At 41.7% G+C, this 19,511-nt stretch overlaps 1 protein-coding gene across 2 annotated transcripts in view; it reads right to left on the reverse strand.

The window, feature by feature from the left end:
* Window positions 1-3,552: 3,552 nt before the first annotated feature.
* The window catches only part of SV2B (synaptic vesicle glycoprotein 2B), a 185,110-nt gene continuing 169,151 nt past the window's right edge, over window positions 3,553-19,511 (reverse strand). Inside the window, exons 9-12 of one of the 2 annotated variants that reach the window (XM_030931464.1) lie at window positions 17,295-17,428; window positions 14,906-15,106; window positions 9,330-9,489; window positions 3,553-6,612 (exon numbers count right to left, since the gene is read on the reverse strand). In XM_030931464.1, the coding sequence (XP_030787324.1) occupies window positions 6,429-6,612; window positions 9,330-9,489; window positions 14,906-15,106; window positions 17,295-17,428 (679 nt within the window). In that variant the 3' untranslated portion in view covers window positions 3,553-6,428. The remainder of the gene's footprint in view (window positions 6,613-9,329; window positions 9,490-14,905; window positions 15,107-17,294; window positions 17,429-19,511) is intronic. The other variant, XM_030931463.1, reaches the window with a different exon arrangement.

Genomic DNA, 19,511 nt, shown 5'->3' on the forward strand with positions numbered 1-19,511 from the left:
TGGTAAGCATCTATATATTTAAGGATACCTACCAAATATCCTTGTCCTGTGACACTTGTCATAACTTAGCAATGCACTACCAACATTCTGATTGCAAATCTTTAGCTCATGATAAGGTTGATATTTCCATTGTAAAATATGTAGCACTTAGGTTTTGGAAAATTACCCTACTTAAAACCATTCGAATATCAATCAATATATCATAAAATACATTTTAAAGAAGTATTGTTTTGTCACTTTCAGTATTTTGGGTGTCTATGGAATTTGCTTTCCCTTTCTTTTGGAGGAATGCTTTAATAAAAACAGTCATTTGTAATTTGCTCATCAACTGCTTATAGTTATGTTTGTAAGTATTTTCATGTAATTCCTTTGTAATAGAGTCCAATATCTAATTTTTCTGGAAAGCCACTTTATTTGTAGTTTTAATTGACTAGTAAAATTTCTATATATTTATGGTGTACAACATAATGTGTATATATACATACGTCTGTATATATACACACCCACATTGTAGGGTGACTAAATCAAGCCATTTAACACATGCATTACCTCACATACTTACCATTTTTTGCATTTTTGGTGGCGAGCTGGAAAGCTATTTTTATAGGCCTTTTGTTCATGCCCTATTGAAATGATCACTAACGCTGATTTAGAGAAATCTGAATTACTGAGATTATATGTGGTAGGTAAGAAGCAGAGGACAGGGCCATCATTTTTGAATGGCTCATCCTCCTGAGTGACAGTAGCTGTGATTAAATAAACCTCCCTACCTAGCAAAATCATCAAATGTGGTGACCACATTAACTTTGGTAGAGGACAGCTTCTGAAAGACCTTTGCTTTCTAAAGGAATACATATTAATGGTTTCTGAAATTTTAAAGTATTTTAAGCCAGTAGGACTAAAGGTAAATGGACAGCTAAATGTGTGTTTTCAGGTGAAATGACAGTAAATCCTTGTGCTCCAGCTCAGAAACTGAACCTTCCAGGGGGCAGAGTATGATCCTGCTAAATAAATCTCTTGCTCATTCTGTAATTAGCAATGACTATAACAACTTTTATTTCTCCATTTAACATTTGTGAGATAGCTTCAGTCTGTTTCATTTCATCATTCATCTTTTCGGAAATCTCACTGCTGCCACAACAGCCATGCATATAAATTCCTCACCATGCCTCTGCAAATCAAACAAAATGTACTTTAAGCTTGCCTCACAATCAAAGGCTGTATGTGATTTATTTTCAAACTGTTCTTAGGGCTGGGCCTAAATGTGACACAACTACGCACAAAAGCACAATGCTTTGGACAGGGTCAAAGTCCACGTAGAGAGAGAGACCTAGCATAGCACAAGACACACAGTAGCCATTCTGCATTCTGTAAATTTGTTTTCAAATGAGATCTATGTAGAGAAATTGACCCTACTCTGTCTTCCTTGTCTAAAGGAGGAGGCTTTTCATCCTTTTCAAGAGACATTTCTAAGCAAGTTCAGGCGGACTGTCAGCAAGTCAGGTTCACATCCAGTCACGTCTTGATCACCCCCGTGGATCCCTAGCTAGGGGGAAGCTTATAGAATCAGAGGCCCATCTTAAGGCACAATGAATTACAAGATGCCACAAGCATATTTGTCTATGAAAATCTACACCAGGTGGAAATAGCCAAAACAAAGATCACCAACCCCCAGGGGAAAGGGCTCACCCTTTGCTAAGCTTCCGAAATACTTCAAGCCCTGCAACCAGACGCAGACCCATAAGGACAGGACCTGAGTGAAACTAAGCAGTCTCTGCTGAAGGAAATATTTTCATTGACATTTTTGGGTTACTGTTGCACTACCACTAGTTGTCTCAGAGCTCTAGGGAAATGGTGATCATTTTTCATGGGTTGCTAGTTTTTGTGAGCTTCTGGTTGGGTTGGTTTTAAGTTATCAGAGCAATAGAACTTCCCTGACAAATGAAAGTACTACCTATTGGAAGAGTGTCAGTGCTACTCAAAATATGGCTTGAGAATTGACACCATCTATGTCACCTGGGAGTTTGTTAAAAAATGCAGATTCTTCAGACCCCACCCCAGATTTACTGAATCCAAATCTCTGGGGGTGGGGCCCTGTAGAGTGAGTTTTAACATCTTTCTGGGTGATTCTGATGCATGCAAAAGTTTAAGAAGCACTGATCCACCTATCCTTTCCGGCTTTCATCCTTGGAGCCAAGACCCTCAATTTGGAGGAGGGGCGGCAATGTTCCCAGTAAGTACCACATTCCCCTGCCTCCTCTGCAGCAACGGGAGGCTGGCTCGGCTGCAAGGCACAGCCCCTTTGCCCATTGCCCTTCCTTCTGCTTCCTGCCTGAAATGTGGATGCGAGGATCAGTGCTTCAACAGCCATCTTAGCCCATGAGGCAGCCTCAGTGATGGAAACTGTACACTAAAGATCAAGAAGTCTGAAGGCAGGAGTGTGCTCCCAGGGATCAAAAGGCAGCCACACCAGCCCTGGCTTTCCTTCCTCCAGATTCCCTTCATATGAGAGTAAAATAATTTCCATGATAATTAGGTGATACTGGGCTCTTTCTTTTCTTTATTGCAGGGGGATGAGGGGTGAAAGGGAATTCTTTTTCCTAAATTGTAAACTTCTTACAAATTGGTTTCTTTGAACTTTCAGTCGTATGCCATTCAACACAATCCCAGGTCATTTAGCACAGATGCCTCCTAGAAAAGCCAGATGTGGAAGTGGAGACACCTTTCCCAGGGCTACTGGGATTCTTACCCCACTCACCAATGTCCCTCTTGCATTCCTAGCCCCTATCTCTTCCTCAATGTAACAGTTTCTGTAAAACTGATTAGATAAAAATCAATTAGGTCTGTAGAAAACGGGCAAGTGCATTTCCCTTACCTAATTTATAGAGATAAAAAAATGGTACACTCCTCAAAGAAAAAAAAAAAAAAAAAAGAGGAGGGAGCCACCACATTTGGAAATCCACAGCTGACAAGTAAAGTAGTAGCAATCTTTTTACAAACGAAAGGTGCATTTTGCGGATTGTAAGGTCATTGTCCTCAGTGTTTATGGCCAATTTAATATCCATCTTGCCTACTCCCTGTAAGTGGAATTAGGTAGGAGGCAGAAACTGTGACCAGTTGTTTCATCAGTGTGTCCCCAGGACTTGGCACAGGGACTGGCCCACAGTCAGGGCTCAATAAGGATTTGCTGAATGAATGAATGAATGAATGCTAATCTTTTTATGTTTAAACTGATGCTTCCTCTCATTCTAGTAAAGCCACCAAGGGAATAGTCAATGAATGGTCTCAGGGAACAGAGAATATGTGTCACGTTGTCCCATTCCTCAAACTGCAGGCTTCCCCAGAATTGTCACGAGAGCATCACCTTAGGCCTTTTCACCCTCTCCTCACATTACATGTAACCTTGGCCACATCATTTAACCTCTTGAGGTCCCCATGTTGCAAAACAAAAAGTTGAAGGAACCGATTCTCGATGTTTCTCCCTGCTGATTCAATCAATTTAGGAATACAGAAGAGACCCTAGTGCCTGAAAATAATCTCTAACCCCAGTTCTTAAGGTTTTCTTACAGTTATTTTTATTATTTAGTTTTAATGAACACAAGGTAGCAGGGAACGCTGGGGTTGGGGGTTATTTGTTACATAACTTCAGGATAATGTACTACAAACTTCACAGATAGGCACACCTCTTTCACTAATTATTTTTAATAAAACAAAAGATCAAAAATCAGTATCAGGAGATGACACAATACAGTTGGGACTACGGAAAGCAACTATCTCCAAGCTTGGCATCATAAAATACATCATCATGAACTGTGAACGGATTTGCTAAACAAAGGAGAGCCTCATCCTTTTAACCCTCCACAGCCGACATTGGGAGTCTCTTGGGGTAGAACATGAAATGAAAAAGAAGTGGATGGCCAGATGCTGTACATTGTCCCCCCAGTGACCTGCCGCAGAGACTATTTTTAAAGACGCATTTATCTCAGCAGGAGTGACAGCATTTAAGTAGCCAGGTACTCGTGCTAGACAATCCTTCATGAGAAAAGTCTGCAGAGCTTGGCTGCACTCTTTACAAAGGCCTGAGTGATAGATCAGATGGGAATTGCCCTTGATTGGTTAGGTGGCTGGTTTAAAGACCCGTAAAGATAATGCAGAAGTGACAGCTTGGAAACCAAATGGAGTTAGCCCCCAAATTATTGCAGCCACCCCAGCACTCAAAAGTTAATCTGATTTTAAATTTACAAGATCCATCTTAACTAGAAATGCAGGCTCTAACTGTCCTGCAAATTCTTTAAGTGGTAGCTGTTCAATGAACAGTATTATCCCATTAAAGAATAATGTTTTAGATGTGGTAATCCCAGACTCACACAATTCTCTTTTATGAACCTAACCACTGCATTCATATGGAAGGTAAATTACAGCTATATTACATCAAGCCTTTCATTGTTGACACAGCATTATGTTAGGTACCCCTATAAAACACTGACAGAAAGATTAATACACAGTGGTATATATATTTGGAGGAATCAGGGTGTCCAGTCAGAGTCGATATGTCTTCTCTCCCTGTACAGAAAAAAAGGGAGGGGTGTAAATAAAAAGGTGAGGGTTGACAGAAGGAGAGTAAACATTTTAACCACTAAAACTGATCACAAATCGACAGTGGAAAGGTGTCATAAGATTTACCTCTACCAACCCATTAATTGAGGAAAATTACAGAAAGATGTCCCGAAGCTATCATAGGACCTAAGCATTTCTCCAAAACTGAGAAAACACTCGATGCGCCATTATTATTCTGTTTGAAATTTTTGGAGATCTCTGACAGGGAAAATGTGGCACTTTGTAGCCATTGAGAGCATTGCAAATCAATTCAAAGAACTAGTTCTTGCAGGCTGATGTTCATTCGGCCTGGGCAGGTTCAAGTTCACCTCCACTGGCGGTTGTGCATAGCTCACTGTCCCCTCCATTGTCAGACACTTCTGATGTTGTTCCTCTTTCATGCAGTCAAGACTTCAGTCTATTGCTGAACTTCATCAGACAGGTTTGTCCTAGGCTCCTCCCCCAACTCACACCCCTGTTTATGTTCAAAGCTGGATTTCAGGAAAGAGTTATCTTAAGCACTGAAGAAAGACATATTTGGCATCCACTACACTCCCTAACTCCCACTCCAATGGACTCTGTTTCAAAAGCCCTGGACACATAGCATAGATTTCTCATGAGACCCGACCGTTCTAACAAATATGGATTGCATTTGCATTTTACCGCTAGAACAAACAAAAAGTATTTACACTTGGAAGAACTGTGGCTACACTTCCCCATCCCTCCCTCAGTCCCCATGTTGTTTGATTCTTGCCAGAAAGAGTACCAGAGGCCACTGAACACATCTCATGTTGTTTTGGGGTGAGTGGCAAAGTAAAATGCCAGCACTGAAGATGGTAAGCTTGAGTTTCACAAGTCATCTGTGTAAGAGAGAGAAGTAACTACTCACTCCAACTGCACAAAGAAAGTGCCTGGATTAAGTGGACTGGACAACATGAGTTTGTTAAGTACATCCTCCCAGCAGAAAGTTAAATGGCTGTAAGAAATTGTGCTTGCATTTCATTTGATCAGACCTCATTTCCTGGGACCTCAAACACCAAGTTCTCCCAAAATATGGCTAAAATGCTGGCAATATTTGCAGATACCAGTTGTGGAAATTAAACCCAAATAAAGTTATATACAAACTTAGTTTACAGAATACCTAACCCATTCAATTTCTTTGAATAGAGCAAAACAGAAATAAATATCCTTCTTAAATGTATCACCTAATTATCATGGAAAGCCTAGGAGACTTAGGAGAAAAGTAGATCGCTATAGATGTTGCTCAAATATTTGGCTTTCCAGATCAGAGTATTCTCAATGCTACCATGCCAGTATTCGAGTGGAAAATATGATAGGTGATACTTTTAAATGCAAAAATATATGTATCCTGTACTTCAAGCCCAATCTTCATATAATGACTCTAACTTCCAGCCAAGTTGATTTGTTAAGTTGTTGGGCTCCAAGGAGCTTTATGGAGGAGCTTGGGTATTTCTTACCCTCTAATTCCTTTTGAAATGCAAATAAGTCCTTGCACTTGACTTAGAGAAATGCTTATTCCTCGCATAGTGTGTGCACTCACTGGAGAATCCTCTCCCTGCCTTGGACTGGGAAGACCTGAAGTTAAACACGCAGCTCTGTGATTCTAAGGGTGGCTCAGGGCACCCCCAAAACAGTCACCTGAGTTACAAACATATTGACAGCTGAAGTGGGTCCTAAACTAGGGGTCACAAAGTCAACTTCTCCTCGCGTGTTATCCGAGGTGCCCTCTGGACCGTGATAGGCAGGAAGTGTGGATGCATTTTAGTGTCCTGGACAAGATTCTCTTGACCTTTCCTTTTCCCATACGTGGTTCACATCAGGACCTGTTCTCGAGTCTCTGGCAGTCGAAGGGCAATCAGGCCACCCCCAACCAGAGAAGCAGCAGCCAGAAGGATGGGGACCACTTTGGTTATCCCAACAAAAGAAGCAAATATGGTGTTTCCCAGGATGGCGCCAAATTTGCATAACCCATTGAGAATGCCGAAGGCTGTTGCTCTGTAAAAGAAGAGGAATGGAAATAATTCTGACATTTTGAACCTCATCAGATGAACAGGACTGTAATCTTTCTTTTCCTTATTGCAGGGGGAAGAGGGGTACAAGGGAATTTTTTTCCCTAAATATAAAAATAACACATTCTCATTGTAGTCAAATTTGGAAATATAGAATAATATAAATATGCATGGATATCTAACCTCTTCACTGAGAGACAATCACCTCTGTTAACATTTTGAAGCATTTTCTTCAAGTGTTTTTCTTTTTTGGTTTTTTTTTTTTTTCAGATATCTATTTAAAAAATTTTTACAGGTACTACATGCTTACTATGGAAATCCTGAAAGGATAAAGAAGTATGCAAAGCAGAAAATGTAAGTGTTCCCTCTTTTAACATTCTCAACCCTCCTGAAGCAGAGACTGCCAGTTGCCCCCAAATAGCATTTCCCCAAATGTAGGACTACATTTCCCAGACTCATTTGCTGCTGAGAATGGCCATGTGACTCAGTTTTGGCCAATGGGATGTAAGTGAAAGTGGCAGCAGTTTCCAAGAAGCTTCCTTAAGGGACGTTGTGGGTGGGCCTTTTGCTCTGTTCCCCTTCATTCTTTTCCTTCTACCCTGCTTCATGATGGAACACAGATGGTTTCATTTTGGACCATGGTGAGTCCATGCAATGAAAAACAATGAGATGGAAAGAGCCTGCATCACCCACTCTAGACTTTTTCAGGAAAGAAAAAATGCAATGCTTAACCTTCTCAAGACCACAGCAATGTATTTGAGGTTTCTGTCAGCCACAGCAAAACCTAATCCTAATTATGATCTTTCAATCCCACTTTCCAGTGAGAACTATTGCTAATCATTTATTCTTTCATGACCCCATCTGTATGCAGAGGCAATATCCCCAATACTACCTCTCCCCAAGTGAAATAAAACGTTTCTTTCTCATAACACAAGTTTATTAAGAAAGTGGGTATATTTTTGTACTTAAAACTCTTTCATTTTTGTCTATAACTGTACCACACTGTAGCTTTATAATCACCAACCCAGTCTTTTTCGTTTGTTTGTCTTAGTATTTTTGTTTTTGTATTTTCTTGGATCTTCTAACACACGTACTGTTTTAAAATAAACTTTTTTCAAGTTCCCGGGGGGGAAGAAAAACTTGCTGAATTTTGAATGAACTCTTTTATATTAGAAAAAAACTAAATACAATTTGACATTTTTGTAAGATTGAATCTTCTTATCCAAAATTAGGTATATCTTGTCTCTTAAATATATATACATTTATTTATCTATAATAAAAATATACTAATTATGTGCTATTAATTATATATATCATAATCGTATATAAATATATAATCCATAAATATATACATTTTCTGAGACAGGGTCTGTCTCTGTCACCCAGGCTGGTGTGCAGTGTTGTGATCCTAGCTCACTAGAACCTTGAACCCCCGGGGCTCTAGCAGCTCTCCCCCTCAGCCTCCTGAGTAGTTAGGACTACAGGCACATGCCACTATGCCTGGCTAATTTTCCAATATATTTTGTAGAGATGGGATCTCACTATATTGCCCAGGCTGATCTCAAACTCCTGCCTTCAAGCAATCCTTTTGCCTCGGCCTCCCAAGTCACTGAGCTGGCATATATTTATCTTCTCTTATGTGTCTTTTTAAAATATCTCTTAGTAAAGCTTTATGGTTTTCTTCATTTAAGTGTTTCACTTGTCAAGTTGATCCCTAATTATTTTATGATGTCTGCTGTTATTAAATGGATTTGAATTGCATCTTTAACTTTTTCAATATATTTTAAAACCTACACATAATTTAGTTTTATTACTGACCACCTGACCAAATTGTCTTTTTCTCTCTAGTAGTCTCATTAGTTAATTCTCTTAGGTTTCCTAGATGTAAAATCACATCATATTCAAATAATAATCATTTGTCCTCCTGTTATTTTGTGTAAAACTTAGCAGTTCTTTGACTCAAATGAGAGGGGCTCCAAATGTGACACATTGTGCTCTTCCTTAGTTATCTATATCCCAGTATATCCTTAGTTATCTCTGTCGCCAATTTTGGAAATATCACTAAGATTTTTGCAGAATTTCATTTACCCACCTTCCTTACCATTTCACATTCCTTTTTGAACACGGGGCCTCTTATCTTCTCTCCTTAAAATTCACAATTTCCCCTCCACGAAGAAAAACAATTACTAAGTAATGACTTTCACCCTATGCCTTTACACCAGGCCTCTTCCCATATATGACCTGTGCAAAATAAAAGTAACCCCTGAGCCTCCCTGCCACATTCTCTGCAGATTCCCTGGACTACATGCTGCCTCCTGAGTTTTATTTATCTCCCTGCCCCTGTGCTATTCCAGTTCTTCACTTTTTTGCCTTATCTCCCATTGGCAGGTCTGTTCTCTCTTGTGAATTACATGACACGTATGGTTTTGCCAACTTTTCACTCTAATATTTCCTTCTCCTGGACATAGTCTGCTCCCATCCTTTGCTTCTTGCTATCCTTCCAACCTTATCAAGCCCTAGCCTGCCAACTTTCAGGTCTATGCCATCCCCCATGCAGGAGAAGCTCAATGTAAGAGACGTTTGTTTCATGGAACAGCAGAAAGACCATGATGGCCATGCGCAGCATGAGATTCAGGGAGCAGGTAGACTTCTGACCAAAGAAACCCAAACAAGTCCCTGAGGAAAGCCCATGGAAGAACTGACCTCTGGTTGGTGGGATACAGCTCCACTGTGATCACATCCAGAGCATTCCAGGCTGCAATGCTTGTCCCACAGAACAGGCACTGCCAGCCGATCATCGCAGACTCGCTGTTGCCAAAAAACAGGAAGAAGCAGCAGACTGCAGAGATTAACATGGAGCCACCTGCAGAGGGAGTTCAAGGTCAAAAAGAAACACGAGGCCTGTGTCTTGCACACGGCTATCACTCACAGTTCTCGTCCCATCTCCCACCCTCACTGGTACACCTGAAGCCAAGGCTGCCTGAAGTATTAGGTTCATCCTCCACACAGAGAGAGCACAGCTGGAACCCTCCCATGGCACCCCAGCCATAGCATTAGAGCCCTCTGCGTGGGTCGGATCACCAGACTTAGGAAGGCTTCTGAAGTCACCACACTAAGGTGCTGCCCAGCTCAGAATGACGGGACAGGGCAGATGGGGCATTTATTGAGAATCTATTATGTACCAGACATTGTTCTAGGTGCTTGAGCTACATCAGTATCAGCCAAAAAGCAAAAACAAAACCTCAGTCTTGATTTGAAACCAGGATGTCAAAGAGATCTATGCCTCTTGTTCAATGCAGCAATATTCACAATAGTCAAAATATGGAGTCAACCTAAGTGGCCATCAACAGGTGAGTGGATAAAGAAAATGTGGTTTACGTACACAATGGGATACTATTCAGACATTAAAAAGAAAGGAATTCTGGCAGTCACAGTGGCTCACGCCTGTAATCCCAGTACTTCAGGAGGCCAAGGTGGGTGGATCACTTGAGGTCAGGAGTTCAAGACCAGCCTGACCAACATGGTAAAACCCTGTCTCTACGAAAAATACAAAAAGTAGCCAGACTCAGTGGTGCACACCTGTAATCCCAGCTACTTGGGAGGCTGAGGCACGAGAATTATTTGAAGCAGGGAGGCAGAGGTTGCAGTGAGCCGAGATGGCACCACTGCACTCCAACCTGGTGACAGAGCAAGATGCTGTCAAAAAAAGAGGAGAAAAAGAAGGAAAGAAGGAGGGAGGGAAAGAAGGAAGGAAAGAAGGAAGGAAGGAATGAAGGAAGGGAGAGAGAGGAAGGTAGGAAAAGAAAAGAAAAAGAAAAGAAAAGAGAAAGGAATTCTGCCATTTATGACAACATGGATGAACCTGGAAGGCAGGATGCCTGATACAGTCCATGGGGTAAGCCAGGCACAGAAACATCTGCATCATCTCACTTTTCAAGATCTACTACATAGCATGGTGACTACAGTTACTAACAATGTATTGTATATTTCAAAATTGCTGAGAGTAAATATCAAATAGTCTCACCACAAAACATATATATGTGTGGTGATGGATATGTTAATTAGCTTGACTTAATCATTCCACATCATATATATGCATCAAAATATCACATCGTACTCCATAAAAATACACAATTGTAATTTATAAATTGAAAATAAAAACATAATTTAAAAAAATCCATTCTCATGGAGCTTATAACCTGGTGAGAACACACCTATACATGGGCTACTGAAGGGAAACCTGAAGAAAGGCGGTGCCATTCTGCATTTACCCGAATTCCCACCCCAGAGATCTGACCTGCCCTTTTCAGCCCTACTCTATACTCTGTACTCTATACATGTGCTCTGTGAACAATACCCTCTACCCACTAACCCCATGGACTTTCTTATCAGTTGGGAGGGGAAAGTGGCTGGAGTACCTCTTCCCAACTCCTCCCCTGGGGTAGAAGGCCTTTTCTGGCAATGGCCGCATCCCTCCAAGACCCCAGTTCCTCCCAGGTAGCTCTTGTTCCATGGTTCCAGCCCCCACGGAGCTCTGTGAGTGCAAATGCCCCCATCCCTCCAAGACCCCAGTTCCTCCCAGGTAGCTCTTGTTCCATGGTTCCAGCCCCCACGGAGCTCTGTGAGTGCAACTGCCCCCGCTTGTCCTCATAGCCATAGAGGTGGTAACTGCTTCTCACTTTTGCTAGTGTCTGGGGGCCTCACCTGCCTTATTTGTTTCCACAACCCTGCCCACACCTCTAAAAGCACTATGAGTAAGGTTTCCTTACTAGAACTATCTGGGGTGAATCCCTTTTCCTCTCCAGGAATCTAAGTATGCAGTCCATGAAGTTAGCCTCGCAGGGCTCCCAGCAGGGTGGAGAAGTGCAGCTCAGATCTCTGGGGTGGGGATGGGAGTGAACAGAAAATGAGCGGCACAGCCCTTATAGAGCTAATAGGAGATCCCATCCAAAGAAGACTGTCAAATGCTGCCCAAATCCAGTAAGTTCAGCCCGGAGGAACTTGGTATGCAAGCTCCAAGTCCAAGGTGGATGCAGAGCATGGCAAAACAGGTTGCAGCCCAGGAAAGTGACTGGCGACGAGGTGGAAATAGGGTGAACAGAAAGGTGGGAAGGAAGCAGGTCTCAAACAACCAATCGGGACACAGGGCACGAGTGCCCCACCAGGCACCAGCACCCTGTGGGAAGAAGGTATTCCAGTTGGCAAGAAGCCAGAGACCGACCTGGCCTCAATAAGAAACGCCTCCCCAGGGATGGGCCTCAGCCTGGAGTGTCACCCTCAGACTGGGGCTGCAAGACTAGTGCCAATCTTTGCTGATGAACTAGGAAATGATAACTGCCCAACTGGATCCTGCCCAGTCTGGGAAGCGGTAGGGCTGTGAGCAGGTGCCTGGTAACCTTTTTCCAAAAGCTAGGAGAGAACTAGAACAAGGGAAACTGGCATACCTAGGACCCCAAGTGCTCTGTGGACAATACCCTCTACATCCATACATCCCTCAGAGGGGCCAGCCACGGGGCTTGGCTTACAGTAAATGCTGGCAAACACTTGATAACCACAAAACATGATCATCTGACAAATCAGCTAATACTCAGGGAGGCCTTCCCCGATCCTTCAACTCTGTTAGGTGTTCCTGCTATAAGTTCCCAGGGCCCAGTGTACTTCCATTTCTATAATTCTTATTCCTCTTGTAATTGGGAGGCCCGGGTGCAAATGTCGGCTTACGTACTACCTGTGTGACCATGAGTGAGTTGCTTCACCTTTCTGTGAGCTGTTTCACTGTCCCCATCTCTAAAATGTTGATTAAATTAGTGCCTACCTCATAGGGTTATCGTGAGAGTTCAATGCATTAATATTGAACACATGTTCAACATTAATAATATTCAATAATAATAAGCATGTCATAGTGTTGAAGTAAATGAAATTTCTAGTTGAAGTCTGCCTCTCCCAACAGATCATTTGCACCATAAGCATGGGGATATTGTCTGTTTCAATTACTGTTGCATTCCCATTGCCTCCCACCCAGCCTTGAGAGAATAAGTACTGTATAAATAAATGTTACTGAATGAATAAATGAGTGGGTAACAGCCTAGTCAGGAAAACTTCTACTCCACTGATAACAAGAAATGACTTGCACACTACAAAGAGCCCAGCAGATTGAGCAGAACAAAAATGTGCTTGCAGATTTTCTAGCGGGGTTGGTCTGAGAGCTCGGGATAGGACTATTTCAAAGTGGTTCCCCCACATCCCATATCCTAGTGAAATAGGTATTAATTGAGCACCTCATCTTTACCATGCACTGCCAATATCACAGTCGACCCACTGCACGTCAGGCCTTTTACTAAAGACTGAAGGGTAGAGAGACAAAGAAGGCCCTGTCTGAGCTCTTAACAAGCTTGCCTCTAGCTCAGAAACAAAACAGAGACATTCACAAGAGAGTAGGCTATAAGGAATGATTAAATGTTAGTTCTAGATCTCTCATTGGAGAGCATGCCTTTATTTAGCATTATAGGAATTGTTTTGACCTGTGATGTATTCACTATAAGAAGGGCTTCAGCGGTGAGGGAAAGGATGTCTGCTGTCTCACCATTCCGCCTGCCCCTGTGCCCAGCCACACCACCCCCCCTCCACTTCCACGAGGGAGCATGTGGCAGGTCGTTAGGTGGTGGGATGTTCTTGTCGACTTGGGCACCCACCCCATCCTTATAACCCTGCCTCCCGCAAAACTTCCTCAGCTGCTTCATGAACAGACCAGAGACTCCACTGGTAAACTCTGGGACTCATAAGGCTGGTGACAAATGGCAGAAGTGTCACATGTCTGCTCTCATACCCCTATCTCATTGAGGCAAACAGAGGTATTATTTTAACAATGGAAACGGAAGCTCAAAGAAGTTGACTTGGGTCAACACATAAAGCTAATCTTGGCAGAGATGGAGCCACCTGACTCCCAGCCAAAATTTTTTTTAAGATGACAACCTGTAGTGTCTTCTGCTGAAAGCTTGATGTTTGGAGCTAACCTAGGAAAGAGGCCATCTTCATCTGTTCTGGTCAGTTCAGCGGCATTGCTGAGTGTCAGCTCTACTGCAGGCACTGCGCTGGACACAGGGGTCACGGAAATGAGTAAGCCATTGTCCCTTCCTCCATAGGGCCTCAGGACTAACCAGGCACTCACTCCCTCTAAGAGAGGAGAGCATGAAGTCTGCCGTACCTAAGAGATGACTCCACCCTCACCACGAGATTAAAAAGCTGAAGTCACAGGCACTTCTCATGCTCACCACGCTGAATATGCATGCTACTATTTATAATAGTGATATTCACGTACGAGCCAAATGCCAGGAAAAGAGTTCCTTTCCATGAAGACTTGATCAATTTCCTCTTTTCCAATAAAATGACTTTATGATTTATTTTGTTTCCTTTTGCACGTTGCTGCTAGGAATCTTCGTATTAACTTTCCTAATCAACGACCTCCCTAAGGCAGGTCCCTAATGGCATGTTTATTAATAACATATTGTCCACTTCCCCACCCCTGGCCTTGACTCATATTCTAATGTACATTTTCTCTGGTCCTCAATGTGTACATTTTGCTTCTTGTTTACCATTCATAGCATGTGTTTCTGTAATGAATTGCTGCAAGTCCCGATGGAATGAGGCAAGGCATACATGAATATAGCTACCATTTTTGAGAACCTACAATGTGCCAAGTATTACAGGTACCTTATGTTCAATTCTCACAAAACCCTACCAGCTAGATGTGGAAATCATTCTCTTATAAATAAAGAAACTAAGGTCCAGAGAAGCAAAGGAACACATTCAAGGTCAAACAGCCTTTCGGTGATGTCTTCAACATGGCTCTGTCCAACTCCAAAGCCTAAAGTGGTATTGCTATTAAATAATAAAAGTAATACAGTTTACCTTCAACCATCAAACCATCATCCAGGACCATTTTATGTATTTTTCTGACAATAATCTGATGAAGAGGCAGGGTGGATATTATTACTACCCTTATTGAAGTGCTAAAGATTAAATGACTGTCACAGAATTTCTCTGTCAGGAAATGAACAAAAATCCCTCGCCTAGACCAAAGATTCTTGACTATTTCCAAGGAGCTCTGGAGTTTTCTATAGGCACGCATCCTTGGCTCTATAGCTCCATGTGTGATCTTACTTGTTGGGTTTATTGTGCAATAATTACTTAATAAAAGGGAAAATTTCCCTGTTTTAATACACTTGAAAGTCACTACCCCAGCATGTTGAAGCCCAAAAGTGACCCTGCTGACAACTCACCAATCATCTTGAGCCTTCCGATTCTATCCATGAGCAGGGCAGAAATGATGTTTCCGGGTAAGACAGACAGGCTGCCCAGGAAGCTGACGAGGTAAATCAGGAAGTCATTATCTTGCTCCAAGTCCATGTGGCAGCCCTCCTTCTGCTCCAGAAAGGTGGAGTTGATAAATCGACAGTTGATGAACTTATGCTCGTAGAGGTCTAGAGAGAGAAGGAAACCTTCGGTTCATGTAAGTGCAAGGGAGCTGGAGAGAGAAAGGCAGAGGCAGGGATGAAGTCTGCCCCCTCCTGTAGGCAGGCTGTGGTAGCCTTTGCCAGTCAGACAGCCTCAAAGTCAAGGTAATATGTGGTCATGTCATCAAGGTATGGATGAATAGAGAAACTTTAAAAAATGTAATGACCTGTTCAAGTTTCTAAAAGCAAGGGGGAATTAAACTAACACTGAGATACTTAAAAATGCATCCTCTCAACCAGGTGTAGTGGTTCACATCTGTAATACAAGCACTTTAGGAGGCAGAGGTAGGAGGATCACTTGAGCTCAGGAGTTCAGGACCAGCCTGGGCAACATAGTGAGATCTTATCTCTACAAATAAATAAATAAATAAATAAATAAATAAATAAATTTTTCTTTTAAATTAGCTAGGTGAGGTGGTATGTGCCTGTAGTCCCAGATACTCTGGCACCTGAGGCAGGAGGATCACTTGAGCCCAGGAGGTCAAGTCTACATTGAGCCATGGTCATGCCACTGCACTCCAGCCTGGGCAAAAGAGGGAGACCTTGTCTTTAAAAAAAACAAAAAAACAAAAAAACAAAAAAAAACCTCTCCAGCTGGATAGCAGTCCTGTTTGTACTAATCAGGTGACACTGAGACGCTGAGGACCATGATAGCTAGGCCTCTCCTTGGAGGCTGCCTGGCATAGGGAAGCAGAACACAAGAGAGTTGGTTCCAGATGGAGCCAATCACTCCAGAGCCCCTGCTGTAGTCTGTGCCAAAACCTGAACATTCTTAAAAAATAAAGCCATTTGCATTGGAACCAGTTTGCAAGTCTTCTGACACCTTCTAAGATCAGCTGTTCTGACAGAAGAAGTCCTAAACAGGCTCCCCAGAAACCTGCGTTTGGGGAACTGGCCCTGCTGTTGACCCTCTTTAACCTCCCTGAGGCTCTACCTAAAATATCTACAGAATTGGAAGAGTACACCTGATCATCTCCACTGCTTCTCCCAGCTCTGACATTTCCTGACTACATGTGTTTGCAAGAATCTCCATGATCAGAGTATTCAAATGAGGAGGCATCATTCAAACTTGAAATCATAAAACGATATGCCAGTTTTTAATGACACTTAGTAAACTTCTGGAACTCATCATTGTTTCAAGATCAGTCTAAAACGAAATTCAGGAAGGTAAGTGCCAGAATGAATTATTAAGAGAGTCCAGAATATTTAGAGACCAGATATTGAAGCTCTTGAGGCTGATATCATAGAGGAAAAAGATGTTCTTATATAAACTATCCCTTGCTGCTGATGCCAAAAATAAAGCATAGATCTGGACATAATGCAAGTAGTTCTGTGGAAAGATAGCAGGTTTTAGAGCCAAACCATTGAGGAATGAATCCAAACTCCCTCCACTTGCTAACCATGGCCTTGAGCAAGTCGCTTAAGTCTTGATTTCCTTAACTTGGTTTCCTTAGCTATAAAAGAAGGATAAAAAATAGTACATTTCTCCATTGAGACAATGTAGGTAAAGCCCCCTAATGAAGCTCAGTTGGTTTCCTTATACCCCAACTTCACTTGGTATGTTATTAATTTACGATGAGGGTAGTAAAAGTAACAAGTGGTGAAGTGGTAGAATTTTGTGACTTTTTAAATCACAGAAATCTAGAATAGTATGATTTTAAAACAGTCTTCGTATTTCACTTTATGCACAAAGTGTGAACAGATGTAATTTTCCCTTTCCATTTACTATTGTGAGAACATGAGTCTTGCATTTTGCAAGTTTCAAATTATGCAAGGTCTTCAAGAATGCATGCATTCCCTGCATAAAATGCAGCCCTCCTGGAATGCTAGTTGTTATTTGTGTCATCCTTCGTTCGTACCAAAGACCCTCGTGTATAGCATCAGCCTCACTGAGATGAGGATATTTGGCTAGAACTTTTGTTTCCATTTCATTTGTGATAAAACTGAGACACAGATACATTAAATGCCTTAGCAAAGGCTGTGCACCTAATTTGTGCCATGCCTGGGGCTAAAATCCATTTCCCCACCAAGGCTTGGCTTTTCTATCTATGAATACTTTCCTACTCCTGCAGTTGATGCCTCAGCATTTTGATTCTTGGACAACACTAGTTGTCTCTTGTTACAGTCTGTTCAGTCTGTTAATCTTCTTACCTACCTGTGTTATAAAAGATGGTTGATTCAATGGTACAATTTTTGAAGTAGGTATCTGTTGACGTTACATCTTCAAAATAGCACTCGTCAAAGAATGTGTCCTCAAAGAGTACATGTTTAAAGTACATTCTTGTGAACCTGTGGGAAGAGGTTGACCTCTGAGTGATTCATCTGAGAAGAAAAGAGACTTAAGACCAAAATGGAAAACACAGCAAGGCAGAAAAAGGAGATCTGCAAGCAAAAGGTGCCAGAGCATTATTTTCAACCCGGACTACTTCCCCACTTCTTAGCTGTTTGTTTATTAGTGGGGAAGGGCTTCAGGACCTGGAAGCCAGTGTCTAGTGTAGGTGCATACAGAGTGCTATGCACCAACCTGGTGGTTTTCAAAGGCAGGTCCACGGACCTTCTGAGTCAGAATCACAGAAATGTGAAATAGTGTGAAATTTAAATATTGATAACATCTCACTTTCTGAGATACTTTTAAAACAAGCAGGTCCCTGGACTGGTCCTAGAAGTTTTGGAAGCCATAGAATTGTGACGGTCTGAGAATCTTTATTTTTTTTAAATTGTCCCAACAGAAATGTGGGGAAATAGGTACTTTCATTCATACTATTGGTAGAATATGATCCATGCAGCCTCTTTGGGGAGCAATTTTGCAAAATTTGAAATGCACATTCTCTTTGACCTAGGAATACCACCTCTAGGAATTCATCCTACACATACTTGTCCATGTATTCAAAGAGATACATTCACTGATCTTCATTGCAACACTGCTTGTAACAACAATGGATTACTACCTACATACATATGTAACAGATGCCATATAACGGAATACCATGTAGCCATCGTAGTAAATGAGGTAGATCTATATGTGTTAATATGGAATAATCTTTAAGATATATTGTTAAGTTAAAAAATCAAGATGCAACATAGAGTTTGTAACACAGGCTCATTCAGGTAAGAAAGGGTATGGATACACATGCTTTCAAATATATCTGGAGAGCTACACAAGAAACTGATAGAAATGGTTGTTTCCAGGGAGGTACAATGGAAGTGAGGAATAATACACTTAATTTTCACTTTATGCCAAGTGTATGTATTATTTGTTCACTTCTTTTTAAACTCAGTTAATAAGACAGTAAGGCACCTAGACGATTATGAGGTGCAGCCACATGTGGGAGTCACTGCGCCTCTCCAACTCCTGCATATTTAATAGGAAAGAACAATGCAACATTTAAAAATATATTTCACATACATTACCATCTTCCTCTGTTGGCTATATTTAACAAGCTTGGTCAAACTTTTAGGCTGGAAACCTTTAAATATGTCTTCATGTGTAAGTAATTACAACACATTCTTTCATTTTTCTATTCATTCACTTACATACTTAGTCTTCTGCAAACACTGAGCATGGTCCTAGGTGCTATGAGTATAGAGAGGAAAGACAAGTCCCTGCTCTCCAGCCTAATTGGAAAAAAAGTGCAAGCAAATAGGCAACTACAATACAGTGGAAATCGCCATGACAGAGACAGCACAGGGTGCTGGTGGCCACTGTTCCTTTTCAAAAGGGCCACCAAATAATTCACTCCATGACTACCTACAATGGCCAGTGACCCTTATCCTTCATGCTCTATCGTGTCCTGCTCAGAACCCTAACCTAGAGCTGCCCATCATTAGCTTCTGCTAAAAGACTGCACACAACAAGACGTCCTGGGCAAGTGTTCACCAAAAGCAGGACCCCAGACCACTTGCATCAGAATAAACTTGAGGTTATTATTAAAGATGTCATTTCCTAAATTCCAGCCTATGCCTCTTGCACCAGAGTCACCAATGGTTGAGACCAGATTATTATACTTAAAGAAATTTGAGAATCATTGGTCTAGAAAACCAAACTATTTTGAGAAATTTTTCTTAGGGCCAAATTTGCTACAGACTTAAATAGGGGCCTCCAAAAGCTATCACTAAATTATTCAGGTTGCCATAGGAAAACTAACTGGTAAGTCTTTGTTACAAGAAGATGCCTCTGATGTCAAAATGTATAAGCTAGACGTGTTTACTTAAGAGAGCTATTCCTGGAGACTGTTGTAGGCCTTTGCATTTCTTAATATATCCTTCTCTTTAATATAGTAATAGACTGCTGATGTAGCCTTGGGTGATATTTTAATATTCTTCCCAGGGTGGCTGAGAAGGCAGAGCCATAAATCATAAATGGGTCTGACGC

Source organism: Rhinopithecus roxellana, chromosome 5 (genome assembly GCF_007565055.1).
Source record: "Rhinopithecus roxellana isolate Shanxi Qingling chromosome 5, ASM756505v1, whole genome shotgun sequence".
In the NCBI taxonomy this organism is placed as follows: domain Eukaryota; kingdom Metazoa; phylum Chordata; class Mammalia; order Primates; family Cercopithecidae; genus Rhinopithecus; species Rhinopithecus roxellana.